Genomic DNA, 20,292 nt, shown 5'->3' on the forward strand with positions numbered 1-20,292 from the left:
TCTTATATGTATGTAGGGGTATATGATTTACTAAGGGCAAAATGTATGTACAAAAACTGTAAACATATGTGCTATGCTTTGTGCGCAAGGCGTCACATCAAAAATGTGCCCTTCAAAATAAAAGTGTGCCCTCTTCAATGTTCAGCACCCTGCCCTAAAAAATCCTAGGGTGAACACTAGTATGTCCACCACATTCAATGCTCCAAACCCAAACCCGTTTCCATGACATAAAGTACTGTAGCCGCAGAAATCTAATCAAACTATGAACCTCAATGTTTGTCCATGTTTCCACCAGAGCCGCCATCTTACAACTGATGTTGGGACAGTATCACTGATATGAGGCGCAGTCTAATGGACGATAGGGGAAGCAGTGGTCTACCTGCTCTGTCCTGGTGAGCACATTACACACGTGAGAGGTCTTGTTACCTTACTTATTGAACAATTCTCGTATTTGGCTCTGGACTGCTATTGCTGTGCTTTGCTATACTTGAGTTACCAGACTCATCCCCTTTCAACAAACTGAAACAAACAGAAATAGAATAAACAGAAATAAAAAGATACATACAGATCAATCTAAAAGCCAATTACTTTATTATGAAAAAAATATTAGAAACATAGTACAGTATACGTGTGGTCATGGCTGATGTTTCTTGGAGGGCCTCCAACAGCTTGTGTAGAGTATATGGAGAAGAATGCAATGCCATGTCATCATTTCTTGATTAATGTACTCCTTGAACAGAGTGGAAAATTGCCCTTGTACTTGGGGAATAAAAACAGACTCCATTCAATTCCGACCTGGGAGAAGCAGTAAAGGCAGCAAAACAATGTAAGAGGGACCCAGGGCCAACCTGTAACAACAAACATAATATCAATTACTGAACTGTATTTATAAGAGCAAAACTCATTGTTGCTTTTCAATTAATTCACTTGTAACTTTTTTTTAGCACCGCTAAAGAATATTGATTGGTTACAGCAACAGTTCCTTAGTTAAAACAAACTGAATGTCTAAGGTATTGTAGACACAGTGAGTATTCCTCTAGTCTGTCTATTTTACTAATTAACACAGTAATGGATATTTTTTTAAAGGCTTCAGAAGTAGCTCTTGATCCCCTAATGAGGCTCCATTTTGCCTTTTTGAAACATCAGATCTCATTATAAAATCAGAATTACAGCCAGCAGTAATTTCCACAGCTAAAGCCATAGGTTAAAATACACTGTGGACAATAAATCAATGTATTGGGTACAGGGGCACAACCAGAACTTTGTGGGCCCCATAGCAAGATATTGAAGGGGTCCCTGTGCCAATGATTCTTGAGAGACACCTCTCTGCAGCAGTAATTAATTTTATGCCCCATAGTAGTGCCCTAGTTCATTTACTGAACTATATTAGTGCCTTAGTTAACATAATGCCCCATTGTAATCACCATAGTTAAGTACCATAGTAGTTACCTAGTTTACATGACGTCACATTGTAGGGATGCCAGTATATTTTATGCACATTAAAACAGCACACCCAATTCACATTATAACATAGTCTCCCCAGTTCATTTTATGCCACATTGCAGTGCCCCCTGTTCATGCTGTGCATATTTGAGTGCAACTCAGTTCAAATTATGCCATGTTACAGTGCCCCATTTATTTTTATGCAACATTATAGTGCCCTCCACATTACAATGAGTAGATCAGATTATGACACATTATAGTGCTCTCCAGTTCATATTATGCCATATTACAGTGGCCTCCGGTTCAAATGATGACACATTACAGTGACCCCTTTCCATTATAACAACCACTATACACTCCTTTCACTGAAAATGTAATGTCACACAATTCATGCTGGCCAGTGGATCAGTTCCAATTGCTTAGCAGTCAAATCTGGGAAATTGGTATGCAACTTAATAACCTGGTTCCAGGCCCCCAATAAGCGACTGGGCCCCATAGCAATAGCACCTCTTGCACCCACTATAGTTACGCCCATGGTTGAGTACATTTTTCACCCAATCATATACATACCTACAAAGCAATGTGAATGCCCTTATCACATTCTTTGCAGCAAAACATTTGCACTAAATATTTCCTCATATTCTAAATGGCTGTCACAAAATTTGTACTTATGTGTTGCCAGTCTTTCCAAAGGGCACCACTCAGCATAATGAATTGACTATTGTCTCCGCTATATTTACAATCTATAAATGTGTATATATTTTGTGCCAAGATAAAGCAACTCTGCCAAAAAGCCGACATTTAGCAAAAATTTCAGTAACCTTTTTTGTTAAAATCACAATAAAGTAGACCAAGCAATGTAAAACACTGGTGAGGAAGGCTGCAAGTGACACCTTTGAGGATGATATACAATCGCCATGTAGCCAATTGTCTCATTCTAAGGATATTTATATTATAAACATGTTACATTCCTAAGCATGATGGCAAGTATGAATTACAGAAAATGTAATTACAATGAATGTGATGGCACTCACGAAAACTTCTCACATATCCCTTGTACCTTCCACCATGTTGGTAGGTCAGACTCCTGGACATGCCAATTACTTGCCCATCAGGCTTCCCCACATGCACATCCAGGCTTGGACTGGCCCACAGGGGAAAGCACCGGTGGGCCCCACTGCCTGGGGCCCCACCTCCTGCTCTAAGGATCAGGTTCTAGACTGTGCACTTGAATTATACATTATACATATGTTACCTTATACTGTACTATGGTGTATTTTCTACAGTGCATTGCTGTTATTAATCTGTGATTAATCTGGTGCATTATCATGCATGCAGCAGCTGAATTTACTGTATATATTTATGAAGGGGCCCAGACGTTGCACGCTCTAATGGTTAGTCAAACCAATAAGGTGGCAGGCCACCCCCCCCCCCTCAGCAGACTGGCCACACCCCTAAACATGGACCTGTCGAAGTCAAAAATATTACATAAAGAGAACATACAAACTACACACATTATGAGTCGCTATACTTGCAAATACGTGCAGCGAGCACAGCAATATATGGTAACACACGCATTTACACGGACATGCCACAGAGATGGATTCGACACTTATTTCATACAGTACATAACTATAATAATATCAAGCGCCAGACATCATGATGATTTAAAATTATATATAATGAAGTAATGTCATGTATGTGTATTATTTGAACGAAACAAGATAGACCAGTCATGTTTACTATTGAAGCAACCAGATTGATGTGTACATTCATTTGATGCTTGTTGTGAAGTTGTGGGACATTGCAGCGGATAATTATGATTACATGTATGAAAGCTAAAAATCACTCTTATTAAGACAGTGGACAGGAAGCTCAGGCCAGCCCTTTGGATGTCTTCAAGGCTGAACCTGATTAGCATATACAAAGAGACTAGTGACTCATCATGAATCCCTCCCCCAAAAACTAGATAACACTTGCTGATCACACAGGAGGGCAGTTCCTGTTTTGGTCTCAGCGTAAGATGGAGTCCCAGCATGATTTTAGAGAGAGAGAGAGACATAAGCATTGAGGGAATGGTATTGTATCGCTGGCCTGTAACTGTATGTAACTGTATATATTAACTGCTTACTGTGTGAGTTGTAATCATGTAATTATAGGTATACTGTACATTGTAATATATATTGAATCCATATCCTTTTAATAACAAATATATAAATCAATGAGCTTTGGAACTCAGATAATGTGTGGATGTATTGTTTTCTCTTATGGGATACAGTGTTTTGCGATGTACAGTGCACTTTTATCGTATATGGTAATAAGACGTGCCTGGCGTCTGCAATATATATTAGAGCGGGCATTTTAAATATTTGTGAGAAAGCAATTTGGCATTCACAGATGGGGGCTCTTACGGGATATCAGGGTCTTAATGATGCACTGTACATTACAAACACGGCTGTAATTGACCGGCTCTGATGGACGCATTGCGACGCTGATGAAAATAACATCCACGTGTATTGTTGTGTTATCAGTAAGCCAATGATATGAAATTTCAAGGGACAATGCGTTTCTCATAATATTTAAGATGCTAAAATTTATTTTTATTGTTGCAAAACAAAGTTCAAATAAGTCATATTGTGTTTGATTCAGATTGGATTGCTTATCTGTTAAGTAGGGATAAAAGTACATTTAAAAGTTGCTGCATAGCCTTGATATAGTTTTTTAACTCAGGCCTAAAATAACTTCTGGTGCTTGTATGGTGTGTGATTTCTTTGTGACAAAAGAAGCCGCATGGTCTGTCCCCCATTTTGGACTAACCACATGGCCTGTCCACCATTTTGTGTAACCCTCATGGATGTGGAAGGGGGAGGAGCAGTGGCCATTTTAGGAAGGTCATTTCATAAATGGCTGATTTTCATTCTGCTCAGAACAATCAGCTTTCCTTGGTCACATCAAACACCATTTATGAGTTACCAATGCATTTATTTAACCCATGCCATAGTCAATTACAAATAGTTTCAATTGGGCCTAGTGAGAGTAAATGGTAAGATAAATGCTTGGCTTGGGGTGAGAAATTGCACACAAAAAAAGAAAAGAAAAAAAAATTTTTTTTTCTTCTTCTTTCCCAGGATTTAGTTAACTCTCTGTTTGCTATAGGATAGCCATTGAAGTGCAAATTAACCTGTGTAACTGCTTTTTCTTAGCAGTGAAAAACCACTTTTACAGGCAGGCAAAAGCACATAGCTTTGATATGCAAATTAGAAGCACTGAATGGGTAAATGAGTCTCATAGGAGACCAGTGAATGGTACATATATATAATATTATTATAATTATGTGTATATTTATATCGGTGTATGTTCTGCAAGATAGCTATCCAATCTGAATCATATTATTTAAATTATTGATTATTGCTAGAGTCATTATAGATCTGTGTGAAATAGGATACATTTATCGCTATATAGGTAAATTTGAAATAACAGTATTTTAAGGAAGTAAGCGTAAAGACACAAACGCAGGTCTGCATAAAAGTTTATACAGAACAAGTTGTGTCTAGTGGGCAATAGTAATTAGTATTGTTCACATTTATAGAGCTGTGTCATTTGTTTTATTGTGGACGCAGGGTTTTGTACACATGTCTCGGACAAAGTAAAGGACTGCGCACGCAGCGTAAGAGACACGCTCGGTCGCGTGTTTACGCAAAGTGCGTAAGAATGCGGGCGCTAAGTACAAATTACACAATAGTGTTGTTTAGTTCAAAGGTGGGATAGTAGACATTTAATACAATAGCACATAACTATCAGATTTCAAAAGCAGATTAGTATAAAAAAATTTAGTTTAAAAACTGTATTGCCTCTGGGGTAAAGCTGCCTATCTGAATGAATTAAAATTTTCTGTACAGAAAAAACTAAAGTGTATTTGAGTGAGCGAACGTAGGAGTGAGTGGATATTCGAACCCAGGGAATTCGGGATCCCGTCGTGTGGTACACCGAGTGAGTGGAGGCTTGGTGGCGGGAGGCGGCTGACTCACGTTAGTATAAGGTTTAATACGTAAGTCGTGAGGAGACTTACACAGGAGAATGGTAGGGAATTGTGAATTGTGTTGTGACCCATATAGTTTTTGATACGCTCCGGCTGAGGTTTCGCAGCTTGTGATTCGATTCCAGTGGTCGTACGGCATATAAGTAACAAGTACCTATATGTTGTGCGATTGGACCGCGCGTTTGTGGGTCCGATATATAGCGCAACGTGATATCCTTTTTACGAGCTTTTGCATAAAATCGCGGTATCATTAGCGTTGTATAGAGCATACGCAAGCCTGATTTGTGTATAATAAAGCGCATAGGGAGTTTTCGCTGGTCTCTCTCAGGAAATTCTCCAACGACAGATACTTTACTGGAAAGGGTAAGTTATTCCTAAAAACTTCCAGTAAATATAGGTCAATAGGGGCCCTAAGTTGGGTACATTGCCTTCGCTATCGACAGTGTATGGTAGTACTGGCCAACGTGGGCATGGGCGGGTGAAGAGCGCTCAGAGAACTTTCACCGTCACCTTATATTGAGTCTTTTGGTGTTTGTGGGAAAAGGCCCACAATTATGGGAGCCAGTTGCTCAAGTAAGGGACGTTTAACCAGGGTTCAGGTTGAAGAGCCGCAGCCCAGGGGGTCAGCGAAGTTTAAAGGAAAAAGTATTATGTGTGGGAAATATGGTCCACACGCTGAAGACTTTTTGTCTGAATGGGAATGTATGACTGACAAAGATAGTGTCCCATTCCCTAGGGTGGGCAGCTTTGAACCAGAGGTGTTGCAGAACTTAAGGATAAAAATATGTCTTCTTAAATCCCAAAAACAAAGGGTCAGACATACAAAGTGTTTAAACCTGTGGCAGCAAGAGGGGTTGGTGAGTTTGATCCTAAGGTATTGCAGGTGGTATGTCTAACCAAAGTCATATAAGACAAGAATGGAAATATAAGAACTGTTTGAACTTGTAGCAACAATAAACAAGTAGGAAGAAAAAAAGAGAATGTAAGTACACCGCCATATGTAGATGTGGAAGCAGTTACGGCCAGCATACAAACTATAGAAAATAATAAAAATATGAAAAATATGACTGTAACCTATATATGTACTAATGAATGTTGAAGTTTTATTTAGTAGGAGAAGGTGACCTGATCGTTTTCAGCCATTTCTCATGCACCCAGAGGAGTATCCAACCGGTAAAAGAAGAGCAGTAGCCTGTGGGGGAAGTGGCTGAGACCAGTGGAACAGGTAAGTATGGTATCATTCGTGTACATATATACAGGTTGAGTATCCCTTATCCAAAATGCTTGGGACCAGAGGTATTTTGGATATCGGATTTTTCCGTATTTTGGAATGATTGCATACCATAATGAGATATCATGGTGATGGGACCCAAGTCTAAGCACAGAATGCATTTATGTTACATATACACCTTATACACACAGCCGGAAGGTAATTTTAGCCAATATTCTTTGTAACTTTGTGCATTGAACAAAGTGTATTCACACAATTCATTTATGTTTCATATACACCTTATACACACAGCCTGAAGGTCATTTAATACAATATTTTTATAACTTTGTGTATTAAACAAAGTTTGTGTACATTGAGCCATCAAAAAACAAAGGTTTCACTATATCACTCTCACTCAAAAAAGTCCGTATTTCGGAATATTCCTTATTTCGGAATATTTGGATATGGGATACTCAACCTGTACTAAGTAAAAAAAAAAAATCAAGAAATTAACGTCAGAAATGGAGAAAAAAAACCTGTCCGCACATTAGTATTTGCCAGTAGGAAAGTGGACAGAGACAAGGTAACCCCAGAGTATTTCTTTCAGTTACCATATAAGAAGTATTCATTCCTAGTAATGCCCCTAGTAAAGATGAGCTCGGAAATGTTTGTTGGACTATGTACAGACCCTTAATACGGGATGAGAAGGATTGAATAAAATACTTTGCATGACCTAGAAGCTTGTTAAACTTTTTTTTGTTTTTGTCGCTTGCAGTAATAGAAAACTCTCCATCTGGATAAGACCACTGGTAAACACTAATTCAGCAAATGGGAGGTGGCTGTCTCTGTGCAAATGGACGGGCTCAATAAAGCATTGAGTGTCAGGGTGCAAACTTCTTTGCAAAATTGGAAAGGGGTCACAGTAGCTAATCTTAGATAGTGTGCTATTGAACATCACAAGAATAGTGCTAGGCACAGAGAACAACAGGTGGAGAGGTTGAGGACGGTAAGTATACTGACACATACAGGAAAGACCCATCAGTCCAAACCCCAGATCCCTAATGGTCAATAATATGTTACACTTGAAGGAAGGAAGGGCATTTTGCCAGAGATTGTAGGAGTAGTAGGACACATAGTCAATATAGATCCCCTAGACAGAAAACACAAGCCACATTATTAAACACATAGGGGGTCATTCCGAGTTGTTCGCTCGTTATTTTTTTGTTACAACGGAGCGATTAGTCGCTAATGCGCATGCGCAATGTCCGCAGTGCGACTGCGCCAAGTAAATTTGCTATGCAGTTAGGTATTTTACTCACGGCATTACGAGGTTTTTTCTTCGTTCTGGTGTCGTAATGTGATTGACAGGAAGTGGGTGTTTCTGGGCGGAAACAGGCCATTTTATGGGTGTGTGCGAAAAAACGCTACCGTTTCTGGGAAAAATGCGGGAGTGGCTGGAGAAACGGAGGAGTGTCTGGCCGAACGCTGGGTGTGTTTGTGACGTCAAACCAGGAACGAAACTGACTGAACTGATCGCAGATGCCGAGTAAGTGTGGAGCTACTCAGAAACTGCTAAGAAGTGTCTAATCGCAATTTTGCTAATCTTTCGATCGCAATTTTGATAAGCTAAGATTCACTCCCAGTAGGCGGCGGCTTAGCGTGTGCAAAGCTGCTAAAAGCAGCTTGCGAGCGAACAATTCGGAATGAGGGCCATAGACGGGACCAAGGGACATATAGTAAGGAATCATAAGCCATATAGAAAACAGATTCGGCTAATGGGAAGAACAAAATAAATGCAACATTACCCTTTGACAAAACTTGAAGACTAATGTCGCATTCTGCTGTTCTAGATGCATGTCCATCACAGGTAGAGGAAATTATCTCACAGATACCGGGTTCCCTATGAACTTAGTATGGACAGGACACTGGATTGATGGCTGGGATAGTCCCAGTAGAGATAAGACACACAGAATTTTTTTTAGGGGTATAGACCAAGTAGAGAATCACTTCCCCGTAGTGCCCAATCCAGTTGTCAAATTTTTATAAAATATTCTTCACCTCTACAAACTCATCTGTCACCAACCTCTATTCTGTTTCTCTACAGTTTTCCTCTTCATCTTTAGCGTTCACACAGGGTAGTACAATACATGGACCCAAGTACAGTTCAAACTCCACATGCCTAGGTCCTTCAGAGTTCTGCCCGAACCCAGTATATCTCAACAGCACGATGACACCAGTATTACTGCAGTGTGCCTTGTCATGCACAAAGGGTGGAGAATGGGAATACTGGTGAAGGGAAATTTTGTATAGACACTGATATGCCTGTTGGTGAATGGCAAACCTGACATTTTCTTTTTCATTTTATTTTTCTTTCTCTCCTCTAGAGATGTTTCTTTTTTCTTTTCTTTTTTTTGAGTTATGCTCATGGTACTCTACATTGCAAACACGCGATAGTTAAATTAAGATACAAAAAAATTGTGTTCCCTACAGGAAAAGGCAGTCTGGAGGACAAAGGGGTATGGCCAGGAGTCCTCAGGACTGTGGGCATGTGGACACGGTAAGCCAGTAGCCCCCAGAGCATACCTTCCAAGTCTAGCTGAGGTGGCACATGGTCTGACTCATCTAGGCAAAGAGGGTAGGTGCAGGCTGATGAGAGCCTACTGGTGTGCACCAGGATTCTATTCTCATGCAGGTAAGAGAGCAATGACCTGTCTTGCTTGCTTGAGGAAGAATATTGGTAAAGCAATACCAACAGAGCCATCCCATATCCCTCCTGCAGACGGATCTTTTCAGGAAATACAAGTCGACTTCGTACAGTTAACACCCTTTAAGAATTATTGTTATGTATTGGTGTGCACTGATGTTTTCTCAAACTGGGTAGAGACATTTCCTGCCACCACGGATGCTGCTGTGTTTACCGCAAAGAAAAATTGCGCAGAAATTTGTGTGTAGATAATGGTACCCCTAGAAGTAGGAGCAAAGCTTGAAATTGTACTATTGTGATCATAGATACTGCCACTAGTATTATGTAGCTTCGGAACCACTCCCAGATCTTCACTTAACGAATCACCCTCTTCGAAATTTGTTTTTGTTTTGGTATTTGTGTTCTTTTTGGAAGACAACCTCATGTCATGATTGATCCGCACAATGATTAGAAATACACCAATGAGGTGACAGTACAGTACCTTATTGAGATGAGCCAGCATTTGAGAACTTGACAAAAGAACTTGAAACTGTTGATTGCTGGTATGCCAAACACTAACTGTCCTGAGTGTGAACCAAGAGACTGTGTGATTGTTCTTTCGCTCAGGTTGCCTAATAAACAGGTGGGAAGGACCATACCAAGTTTTGTTGACAGCACTAAAGGTCGCCGAAAGAGAGACTTGGGTCCACTCGTCCCACTGCAAGAAGGTCGCTGACCCGGAGAGAACTCGTAACAAAGTAGTTTATTGCTCACATTCATCGAGTTTGTGTGTTCGAAGTGAACTGTGTGTTCCAAGTGAACTGTGTGTTCAAAGAGCAAGGCAAAGAGATCGCAAAAGTATCACCAGAGACTCTGTTCCGTGAAGACTGAGAGGCGGCACTGTTGAACACTACCTGAGCGTACTAAAGGACTGCAGAAAGACCAGTCATTGTAATTGATTTGTTATGAACAAGAGTTGTTTTGTTCTATTTCTCTTTTCTCTCTTTCCCGCTGACAAACATTTTCTTTCAGGATATTCTATTTTTGCAAGGTTTTTTTATGAGGAGTCGAGTGTGGGACTGGAACTGGTTCTGGAGGAAGGAGTGATTTCCTTATAGGATCCCAGGATTAGCCGATCAGTTTGTTAAAGTCAGAGAAAAATCAAAGTTCTAGTAGTTATGGAGTTCAGAGGTAATCAGGAACAATCAGACAATGGCTATTCACACATTGCAGATAAAGAGCTCATTAATATATGTGGAAGAAAGGTTTATGAGTGGCTCTCCCCGAATTCCAAAGGTTTATGTTATTTAGGAAGGACACTACTTATAACCCTTGTTCAATGATTAAACAGACCTAGCATACGTTCCAGAAATGGAAACAATGTTCAGAGAATGATAGGAATATGTAGATCGTGAAAATTTTATATGTCACTGTCACGATTTGTTTGTGTCTTCTTCATCTACCCAGCAGAACCTCAATCGAATCCAAACATCAGTGTACAAAGACGTAGGTATATGTATGTGTGAAATGTTCATCGCAAATCAGACATTATAGGCCAAAGCACTGTCCCAGCATACTCTATAGGTTGAATGTTGTCCCACACCCAACCAGTGGTCCCGTGACCGCCGAGTGCATATAGAGGATGTCTTGTCCTCCTCCCTGTCTTCCCCAAATATAGTCAAGTGTCTGATTTGCGAAATGCATACATACTTGTGTCTAGGTCACCGATTATGGTATGAAATATTTTTGCTTATGTTAATAATTGATGGGAGTTATTGTTTACTGCCAAAGGGTGGACTGTCGAAGTCAAAAATATTACATAAAGAGAACATACAAACTACACACATTATGAGTCGCTATACTTGCAAATACGCGCAGCGAGCACAGCAATATATGGTAACACACGCATTTACACGGACATGCCACAGAGATGGATTCGACACTTATTTCATACAGTACATAACTATAATAATATCAAGCGCCAGACATCATGATGATTTAAAATTATATATAATGAAGTAATGTCATGTATGTGTATTATTTGAACGAAACAAGATAGACCAGTCATGTTTACTATTGAAGCAACCAGATTGATGTGTACATTCATTTGATGCTTGTTGTGAAGTTGTGGGACATTGCAGCGGATAATTATGATTACATGTATGAAAGCTAAAAATCACTCTTATTAAGACAGTGGACAGGAAGCTCAGGCCAGCCCTTTGGATGTCTTCAAGGCTGAACCTGATTAGCATATACAAAGAGACTAGTGACTCATCATGAATCCCTCCCCCAAAAACTAGATAACACTTGCTGATCACACAGGTGGGCAGTTCCTGTTTTGGTCTCAGCGTAAGATGGAGTCCCAGCATGATTTTAGAGAGAGAGACATAAGCATTGAGGGAATGGTATTGTATCGCTGGCCTGTAACTGTATGTAACTGTATGTAACTGTATGAATTAACTGCTTACTGTGTGATTTGTAATCATGTAATTATAGGTATACTGTACATTGTAATATATATTGAATCCATATCCTTTTAATAACAAATATATACATCAATGAGCTATGGAACTCAGATAATGTGTGGGTGTATTGTTTTCTCTTATGTGATACAGTGTTTTGCGATGTACAGCGCACTTTTATCGTATATGGTAATAAGATGCGCCTGGCGTCTGCAATATATATTAGAGCGGGCATTTTAAATATTTGTGAGAAAGCAATTTGGCATTCATAGGCCCCTACCACTGCATTCCCCCAGTGGGCCCTACATGCCCCAGTCCGACACTGTGCACATCACCCTTCCTCCACATGTCCATCATACATCCTACCCCAAATGCCTCTCACACAAACAGATGAAATGAGAAAAGCAAACTTGACTCCCTTCTATTCCTTCTCTGGTATACTGCAAGATCGCTGTACATTGTGCAGAAAAGGTCACATGATGTGAGAGTCTAATGCACTAAGGGAGACATTTACTAAGCAGTGATAAGAACGGAGAAGTGAGCCAGTGGAGAAGTTGCCCATGGCAACTATTTAGCACTGAAGTAACATCTATAATTTGCATACTATAAAATGATACAGAGCTGCTGATTGGTTGATGGGGCAATTTCTCCACTGGCTCACTTCTCCGCTCTTATCACTGCTTAGTAAATTTCCCCCTAAGTCAGACTTGTCCTCTGCTTTATTACAAAGCACAGAATAAGTTACACTGGAAGCAGTGCTCTCCCCGCTGCCCGGATTGTTGTACAGCTTACAGTAGATAAAGAACAGAGGTGATGTGATACAAACATTCAAAACTAGCAACAGATTTTATAGACTGCTGGAAGACAATATTTTATATATAATAGGATTTCTAGAGCAAGGGAATAAAATTTCTAACGAGTGAGGAAGACTGAAACGTAACATAAAGAATCATTTTTATTTACAGAAAGAGTGATAGATCCACTAAATAATCTCCTAGTGATATATAAGTGGTATGAGCTAAAAAATAAATAAAACACTAAGAGAAGAGACTGTAGGAAAAGAACAGGCACATTTGTGCAACAATTTTAAACGTACCGTTTCTTTGTTTTGCAACTGTTCTACAGATTTTGACATTATAAACACACTGTAGATTTATTTATTATTTATTTATTATCAATTATTTATATAGCGCACACATAATCCGCAGTACTTTACAGAGAATATTTGGCTATTCACATCAGTCCCTGCCCCAATGGAGCTTACAATCTATATTCCCTACCACATGTACACACACACACACACACACACACACACACACACACACACACACACACGCTAGGGTTAATTTTGTTGGAAGCCAATTAACCTACCAGTATATTTTTGGATTGTGGGAGCAAACCCACGTAAGTACAGGGAGAACATACAAACTCCACACATTTAAGGCCATGGTGGGAATCGAACCCATGACTTCAGTGCTGTGAGGCAGTAATACTAACCATTACACCATCCGTACTGCCCAATTTACAAATATGTCCAAGAAGCACAGAGACTCTTAGGGGACATTAACTCTTATGTTAAGCTACCAGATGATCCAAAAGATGTCTTTATAGATGAACTTAGATCACTACTCTTACAAGGTCTGAGAAGTGATGTCATCACGAAAGATGAATACTCTTTTTTTAATGCAGTCCAACCCCCCCCCCCCCATTTTTTATTACCTATCCAAAATCCATAAGTGTCTATCTAACCCTCCAGGGAGACCTATCGTCGCAGGGATAGACTCCCTCACATCTAATTTATCTAAATACGTGGACATTTTTCTGAATCCGTATGTTAAGGAGTTACCCTCGTTCCTTCAAGACACTACTATGGTACTGAATGAGATAAAGAATATAGAATGGAAAGACTCATATTCATGGCTAACCATTGATGTCCAGTCGTTATATACTTGCATTGAGCACAAGAAAGGAATTGAAGCTAGCAGGATATATCTCAACAAAGATCCGTCCCTCACAGAAGCACATAAGAATTTTATCTGTGATTCAATTAATTTCATTTTAAGCCGGAACTATTTAAAATTTTTGGACAAATTTTATTTACAAAAGTGCGGCACCGCTATGGGTACCATCTTTGCACCAAGCTTCGCTAATTTATTTATGGGACAATGGGAGGAGAAGCATATGTACACCACACAACAATTTGAGAAATATGTCGTCATGTACAAAAGGTATATAGATGACATCCTGATTATCTGGGATGGGAACACTGAATCATTCATGGACTTTTTTAAGCTTTTACAAATCAATGATTTTAACCTGTGCAATATTAACAAAAATTCGATCGAATTCTTGGATCTGATTTTAACCGGAGATAAAGGGGCAGTCACTACCAAAAACTTTATTAAAGACGTCGATAAGAACAGCTACCTCCACTACAAGAGTAACCATTCCAAAAAATGGAAAAACAACATCCCTTACTCCCAGTTTCATAGAATCAGGAGAAACTACAACAATACCGAGGACTGCGAGGAACAATTGGAGATTTATAGAAAGAGATTTGAAGAGAAAAGGTACCCCAAAGCTATACTGGATGGAGCCATAGAGAAGACAAGAAATCTTGAGAGAAATAATCTGCTAACATATAAAGAGAAAATAGAGAAGAATGATTCCGTCTCTTTAATAACAACCTACAGCAGTCACGAAAATGCCATCAGAACCTTATTAAAAATACACTGGGGTATACTTCTAATGGACCCTATCCTTAAAGAGATCCTTCCCACACAACCAGGGCTGATATTTCGAAAGTCAAGAAACTTAAAATACATTCTCGCACCCAGTATGTTTCGGGAACTACCACTGGAGGATAATCACTCTTCTCTTCCTAAATGTGTTGGAGCATACAAATGCGGACATTGCAATATCTGCAAATTCCTCAACCCTAATGGGAGAACTTTTAACAACACTGAATGCACTCGGGAATTCAGAATCAAGGAGTTCACGAACTGCAATAGCACCTCGGTCATCTATCTTATAGAATGCAATTGTCATAAAAAATATGTGGGGAAAACGAAAAGAACGTTAAAAATCAGGATACAAGAGCACGTACGCAGCATCAAAAACAAAGCAGAGACTCATTTATTATACAGACATTTTAAGCTTGAACATAAGTCCAAACCGGAAGAGATGTCTTTCAAGGCCATTGAACATGTAACAAGTGGCGAAAGAGGTGGAGATCTAGCAAAGAAACTCTCCCAGAGGGAGATGTATTGGATTTTCCAACTGCAAACCACGCATCCTATGGGCTTCAATGAAGGCTACGAAATTGCACTGTTCCTGTGAAAGAAGCCACTCCGTCTGCATATTTCTGGTCACCCCATACTTTACCACTTACGCACTTGGCACTTTATGTATTTAACATAACTGTTATTAATACACTTTTTCACTATATAGTATGTCTACATTTTTTAATAAAATCAGATTGCTGTGTGTCTAAGTTGCTCTACCTCAAGATACAGTCATACCCCACTGATCAACGCCCAATCCCGTCCGATCTTGGAAGCTAAGCAGTGTAGGGCCCAACCAGTACCAAGTGGGACACCATTTGTGAAGATTGGGTACTGTACATTATGGGTTATGATGGACCTATAGCACATGCGCTATATTTAATATTGGCCACGGATAGTCCATTTGTTCACCCTTTGAAATATTTAATTCACTATCGATTACATGAAATACTCAAAATCATAATTCCTAAGTCACTAGATTACCAGTCATACATATGAGCACTAATCACTCACACGACAGTAGTTGTAGAATATGACTGAATTGCACAAGTCCCCTATCTGCTATTCCATTTCTATAACCACACCAAGTGCACTAATATATAATAAATCAGATGGACATCTCTTTTTAACTGTTCGTTTTTGGTAAGGCACTATGCACTCCTCTATTTTTTCTATAAGATAACTCTATCTCCTTATCTGATGCCCTTAGGCATCATTTGTAACACTATTTTTCCAACACTTGTCAATATTTTAAATCGCTTGTTATGGTTAGATAACTCCTAATACTGCAGTTTCCGACATAAAAAATAACTGTATTATTCACCTATATAAGAAGACCCCTTCTTTATTATTATTATTAAAAATACCAGCATCTCATCCCAATCTACATAAGTTTTAGTGATACATAGAAACATTGATCAAGGTTCATTAACACACTAATCTGTGTATATTTATCTTTATTTTCATGGTAATTCTGTGTGAGCCGTACATATGCCTCCTAGAAACATGTCTGGGGCTCCAAGGCTTCAATAAAATGGCCGGCGAGATGATTGACAGCACACATCACCCTATCTGTAAATGAACGTGGCCGAGTCCCGCTGCGAAAGGTAGTGTGGCGCAAGTTGAAGAATGAACAACCCGGAAGTGGGGCAACACAGTGCCCGAACATAGACGCGATAACCGGAAGTGTGGCGGCGTGCGCATGCGCAACAGACCAAGCGGATACCGGAAGCGGGGCGGAAGTGACGTCATCAGTACCCCCGGACTAATTCTGATGTTATCTTAAGTTATAATACTCGTTTTTTCATGGGACTAAGCCCTGTAGAACCACTACTACATTCTCTACTCCTACTATTTTCTTTCTTGTAAAACTTACTACGTTTGAAGTTATTCCACTAATGTGCTATCCCAACAGGAAGTGATGTCATGGTCACTTTCTTAATGATCTCAGCTATAAATATAGATACTGCTCAGTAGCCCACTGCCCCTTGATGAAGTTCGATGGACGAAATGCGTCGAATGTACTTCAATTGACTCTCCATTTTTAAGATAAGCATTATTCTTTTATCCTAAAGAATTTTTTTATGCTCTTATATTAGTGTGTATGTTTCCAGCTTTTACTTATATGGGATCTTTTTTACCTATGTCATATACCGTAACTGGTTAGCCCATCCCTAATTATACCCCCACCCTTTTTTTTTTAGATATTATTGTTAAATACTGTATCTTGTATAAATAAATATAGTAATTTTTTTATATACATACGTATACTTACCACCTCTTCATATTTATTTGCATATCTACTAGACATCGTTGGTCGCTTTTACCCCCACCCCCCCTCTATATTTCTAAAGTGCTAGGCAGCTTATCCCTGCCATTTCTTTGGGGGTCAGCTGACACCTTACATTTTTAAAGGAGTGTCTACATTTCAGTTAATTTTAACCGCTGTAATTCCATCTATCCATATACACCTGTGGCGCTGTACTCCTACTACTATATATATACATATATATATATATATTGTCAAAGTCGAAAAATATTACAACACACACACCAAGTACAAACCACACACAGATGGCCTCCGTGCGCGTACTTGCAAATTGCGTATGGTCGCTCCCGCGGTCATGCGCATTCGCGCGTGGTATGGGTATTTACGGTAGAGTTTGTGAACGCATGGAAAGCTATCAAAACACATTACATATTTAATCCAAATAGTGCACAATGTACACATAGTATCCCTGCACCACATCAGAAAGTAACAACAGTTTGAATGGTTTCAGAACAAAGGGATTCACCTTTACAGAATAGGAGGGGACAGAACAAGGTCATAAGGTGGTGTTTGGTATCCAGCTGAAGGGTATTTTAAGGGTAACATTCCGGTGTTGGTTTGAGAAAGATCGCATGTTCCTGCGGATAGTTATGTGCAGAAGCAGAATATAGATATAAACTGTATTTACTGTACATTATGTATGCGGCGGAAATCCAGAGGAGTCCACCCACAAGAGCAGTTGGGAAAGACATCGCCTACCGACCTATGACCTCTCCTGTACTGTAAATGTGCATTCCTGTGTACAATGGACAAAGAGATTACAGTATCCATTGTATTGCTTTTGGAAGAATTGTATAAAGAGAGCCTGTTGCAGGCCTGGTCAGACACAAGACTCACAAAGTTATCTATCAGATGACCGAGGACCGGCCGGGTTGCACAAGCTTGTCCACTCACGTATGTACCATTGAATGTAGCCATTTACTCTGTTATATTGTACAGGTTGAGTATCCCTTATCCAAAATGCTTGGGACCAGAGGTATTTTGGATATCGGATTTTTCCGTAATTTGGAATAATTGCATACCATAATGAGATATCATGGTGATGGGACCTAAATCTAAGCACAGAATACATTTATGTTTCATATACAGCTTATACACACAGCCTGAAGGTAATTTTAGCCAATATTTTTTATAACTTTGTGCATTAAACAAAGTGTGTGTACATTCACACAATTCATTTATGTTTCATATACAGCTTATACACACAGCCTGAAGGTCATTTAATACAATATTTTTAATACATTTGTGTATTAAACAAAGTTTGTGTACATTGAGCCATCAGAAAACAAAGGTTTCACTATCTCAGTCTCACTCAAAAAATTCCGTATTTCGGAATATTCCGTATTTCGGAATATTTGGATATGGGATACTCAACCTGTATTGTATTTATTGTAACCCCCTTTCAGCAATAATCCACTGTGGTGTCGGAACCCAGCGGTAAAATCACAATTGGTGTTGTGTCTTCATTGCCCTGCTAAGGTTTAAAGCGTATTCTCAGTGCATTGCATAACTGTTCAGGGTTTGTGGTGTATCTCTGGGTGTGTACGCGCTGTGAGTACTTTGTACCGTCAGCGCGGCGTTTGTACGCGAAGTCCGTACGCAGTACGGGACTTTGTACGCTAAAAGCGTACAAAGTGCGCAGAGTGTGTGTTAAGTACAGCGGCCGCAGCGGCTCCATGGTAAAGTGTATTTAAGGTGTGTTTAAGGTATAGCTTTCTTTCCTAAGGATAATTCAACATTATCAATTGGGGGCTCCTCCGGTTTTCCACATTCTTACTACCTAACAGGTCAAAGCAGACTTTATTTATCAGCAAAGGGTGGACAGGACAGTATCCTATGTAACCCTTTCGTGGTCATTGGAGACACTGAAAACCCTACTTGTATGCTGATTAGATGGCGTCTGCTCTGTATGGTTTGTAGAGGTGCTGGTAGAACCCGTAGTACAAAAGAAAAAAAGCTATTTAAAATCTGTGAAAAAAATTTTGGGCGCCAAAAGCGTACACAAAAGGGCACCCATACTTTGCATACTCTCTCACATTGTTGCCATAACATTCAGATTGCTAGATTCATTTAGACCTGTGTGAAACCGGAGATACTTGTTGCTATATAGTTAAAACTAAAATTAATGTTTAAGGAATAAGTGTAAAGCACAAACACAGTCTGGCCTAGTTGTAAAGGTTTATACAGAAAGAAACTGTGTTGTGTTAAGTGAGCGAATATAGGCCCTCATTCCGAGTTGTTCGCTCTGTAAATTTCATCGCATCGCAGCGATTTTCCGCTTAGTGCGCATGCGCAATGTCCGCACTGCGACTGCGCCAAGTAAATTTGCTATGAAGTTAGGATTTTTACTCACGGCTTTTTCTTCGCTCAGGCGATCGTAGTGTGATTGACAGGAAATGGGTGTTTCTGGGCGGAAACAGGCCGTGTTATGGGCGTGTGGGGAAAAACGCTACCGTTTCCGGAAAAAACGCAGGAGTGGCTGGAGAAACGGGGGAGTGTCTGGCCGAACGCTGGGTGTGTTTGTGACGTCAAACCAGGAACGACAAGCACTGAACTGATCGCAGATGCCGAGTAAGTCTGAAGCTACTCTGAAACTGCTAAGAAGTTTGTAATCGCAAAATTGCGAATACGTCGTTCGCAATTTTAAGATGCTAAGATTCACTCCCAGTAGGCGGCGGCTTAGCGTGAGCAACTCTGCTAAAATCGCCTTGCGAGCGAACAACTCGGAATGACCTCCATAGTTAGTATTGCTCACATTTATAGACATTGTGTGATTTGTTTTATTGCATACGCACATTGGTACACGTGGTACGGAACGTGAGGACAGCGTACAAAAAAAACGTGCACGTGGTGCAAGCCCGCACACGTGGTATAGAGGTACGCACGGTTGCGTAATTACGTAAGCTTGCGTAGGGTTGTGTGCGCGTAATAAAACCACACGATAGTTCGTTTAGTTTAAAGGTGGGACAGTAGCTACGCTACAATAGCACCAAACTACCCGGTTTCTAAAGACATTTAGTATAAAAACAAAATTTAGTAATAATAATTTTTTAATTGCCTCTGGGGTAAAGCTGACTATCTGACTGAATTGACATTTTCTGTACAGAAAAACCAAAGTTTATTCGAGTGAGTGAGTGAGCGAACGAACGCAGGAGTGAGTGGATTTGAACTCCGGAAGTCGGGTCCCGTGGTACATCAAGTAAGAGGAGGCTTGGTGGCGTGAGGTGGCTGACTCACGTTAATATAGATTGAAATACGCAAATCGTGAGGTGATTTGTAGTGGAGCGTGATAGTGCATTATATTGCGAAGTATTGAAGTAAAAAGGTTTTTGTTACGCTCCGG

General features: G+C 39.8%; 1 protein-coding gene and 1 pseudogene across 8 annotated transcripts in view; one reads left to right on the forward strand and one right to left on the reverse strand.

Annotated features, from left to right (window-relative positions):
• Window positions 1–574: 574 nt before the first annotated feature.
• Window positions 575–20,292, reverse strand: part of HHAT (hedgehog acyltransferase) — a 1,065,929-nt gene continuing 1,046,211 nt past the window's right edge. For all 8 annotated transcript variants that reach the window (XM_063918275.1, XM_063918278.1, XM_063918281.1 and 5 more), the window contains one exon: window positions 575–848. In XM_063918275.1, coding sequence (XP_063774345.1) covers window positions 720–848 — 129 coding nt within the window. In that variant the 3' untranslated portion in view covers window positions 575–719. The remainder of the gene's footprint in view (window positions 849–20,292) is intronic.
• Window positions 15,345–15,463, forward strand: LOC134912152 (5S ribosomal RNA; annotated as a pseudogene).

The sequence above is a fragment of the Pseudophryne corroboree genome, chromosome 4 (assembly GCF_028390025.1).
Source record: "Pseudophryne corroboree isolate aPseCor3 chromosome 4, aPseCor3.hap2, whole genome shotgun sequence".
Taxonomy (NCBI): Eukaryota; Metazoa; Chordata; class Amphibia; order Anura; family Myobatrachidae; genus Pseudophryne; species Pseudophryne corroboree.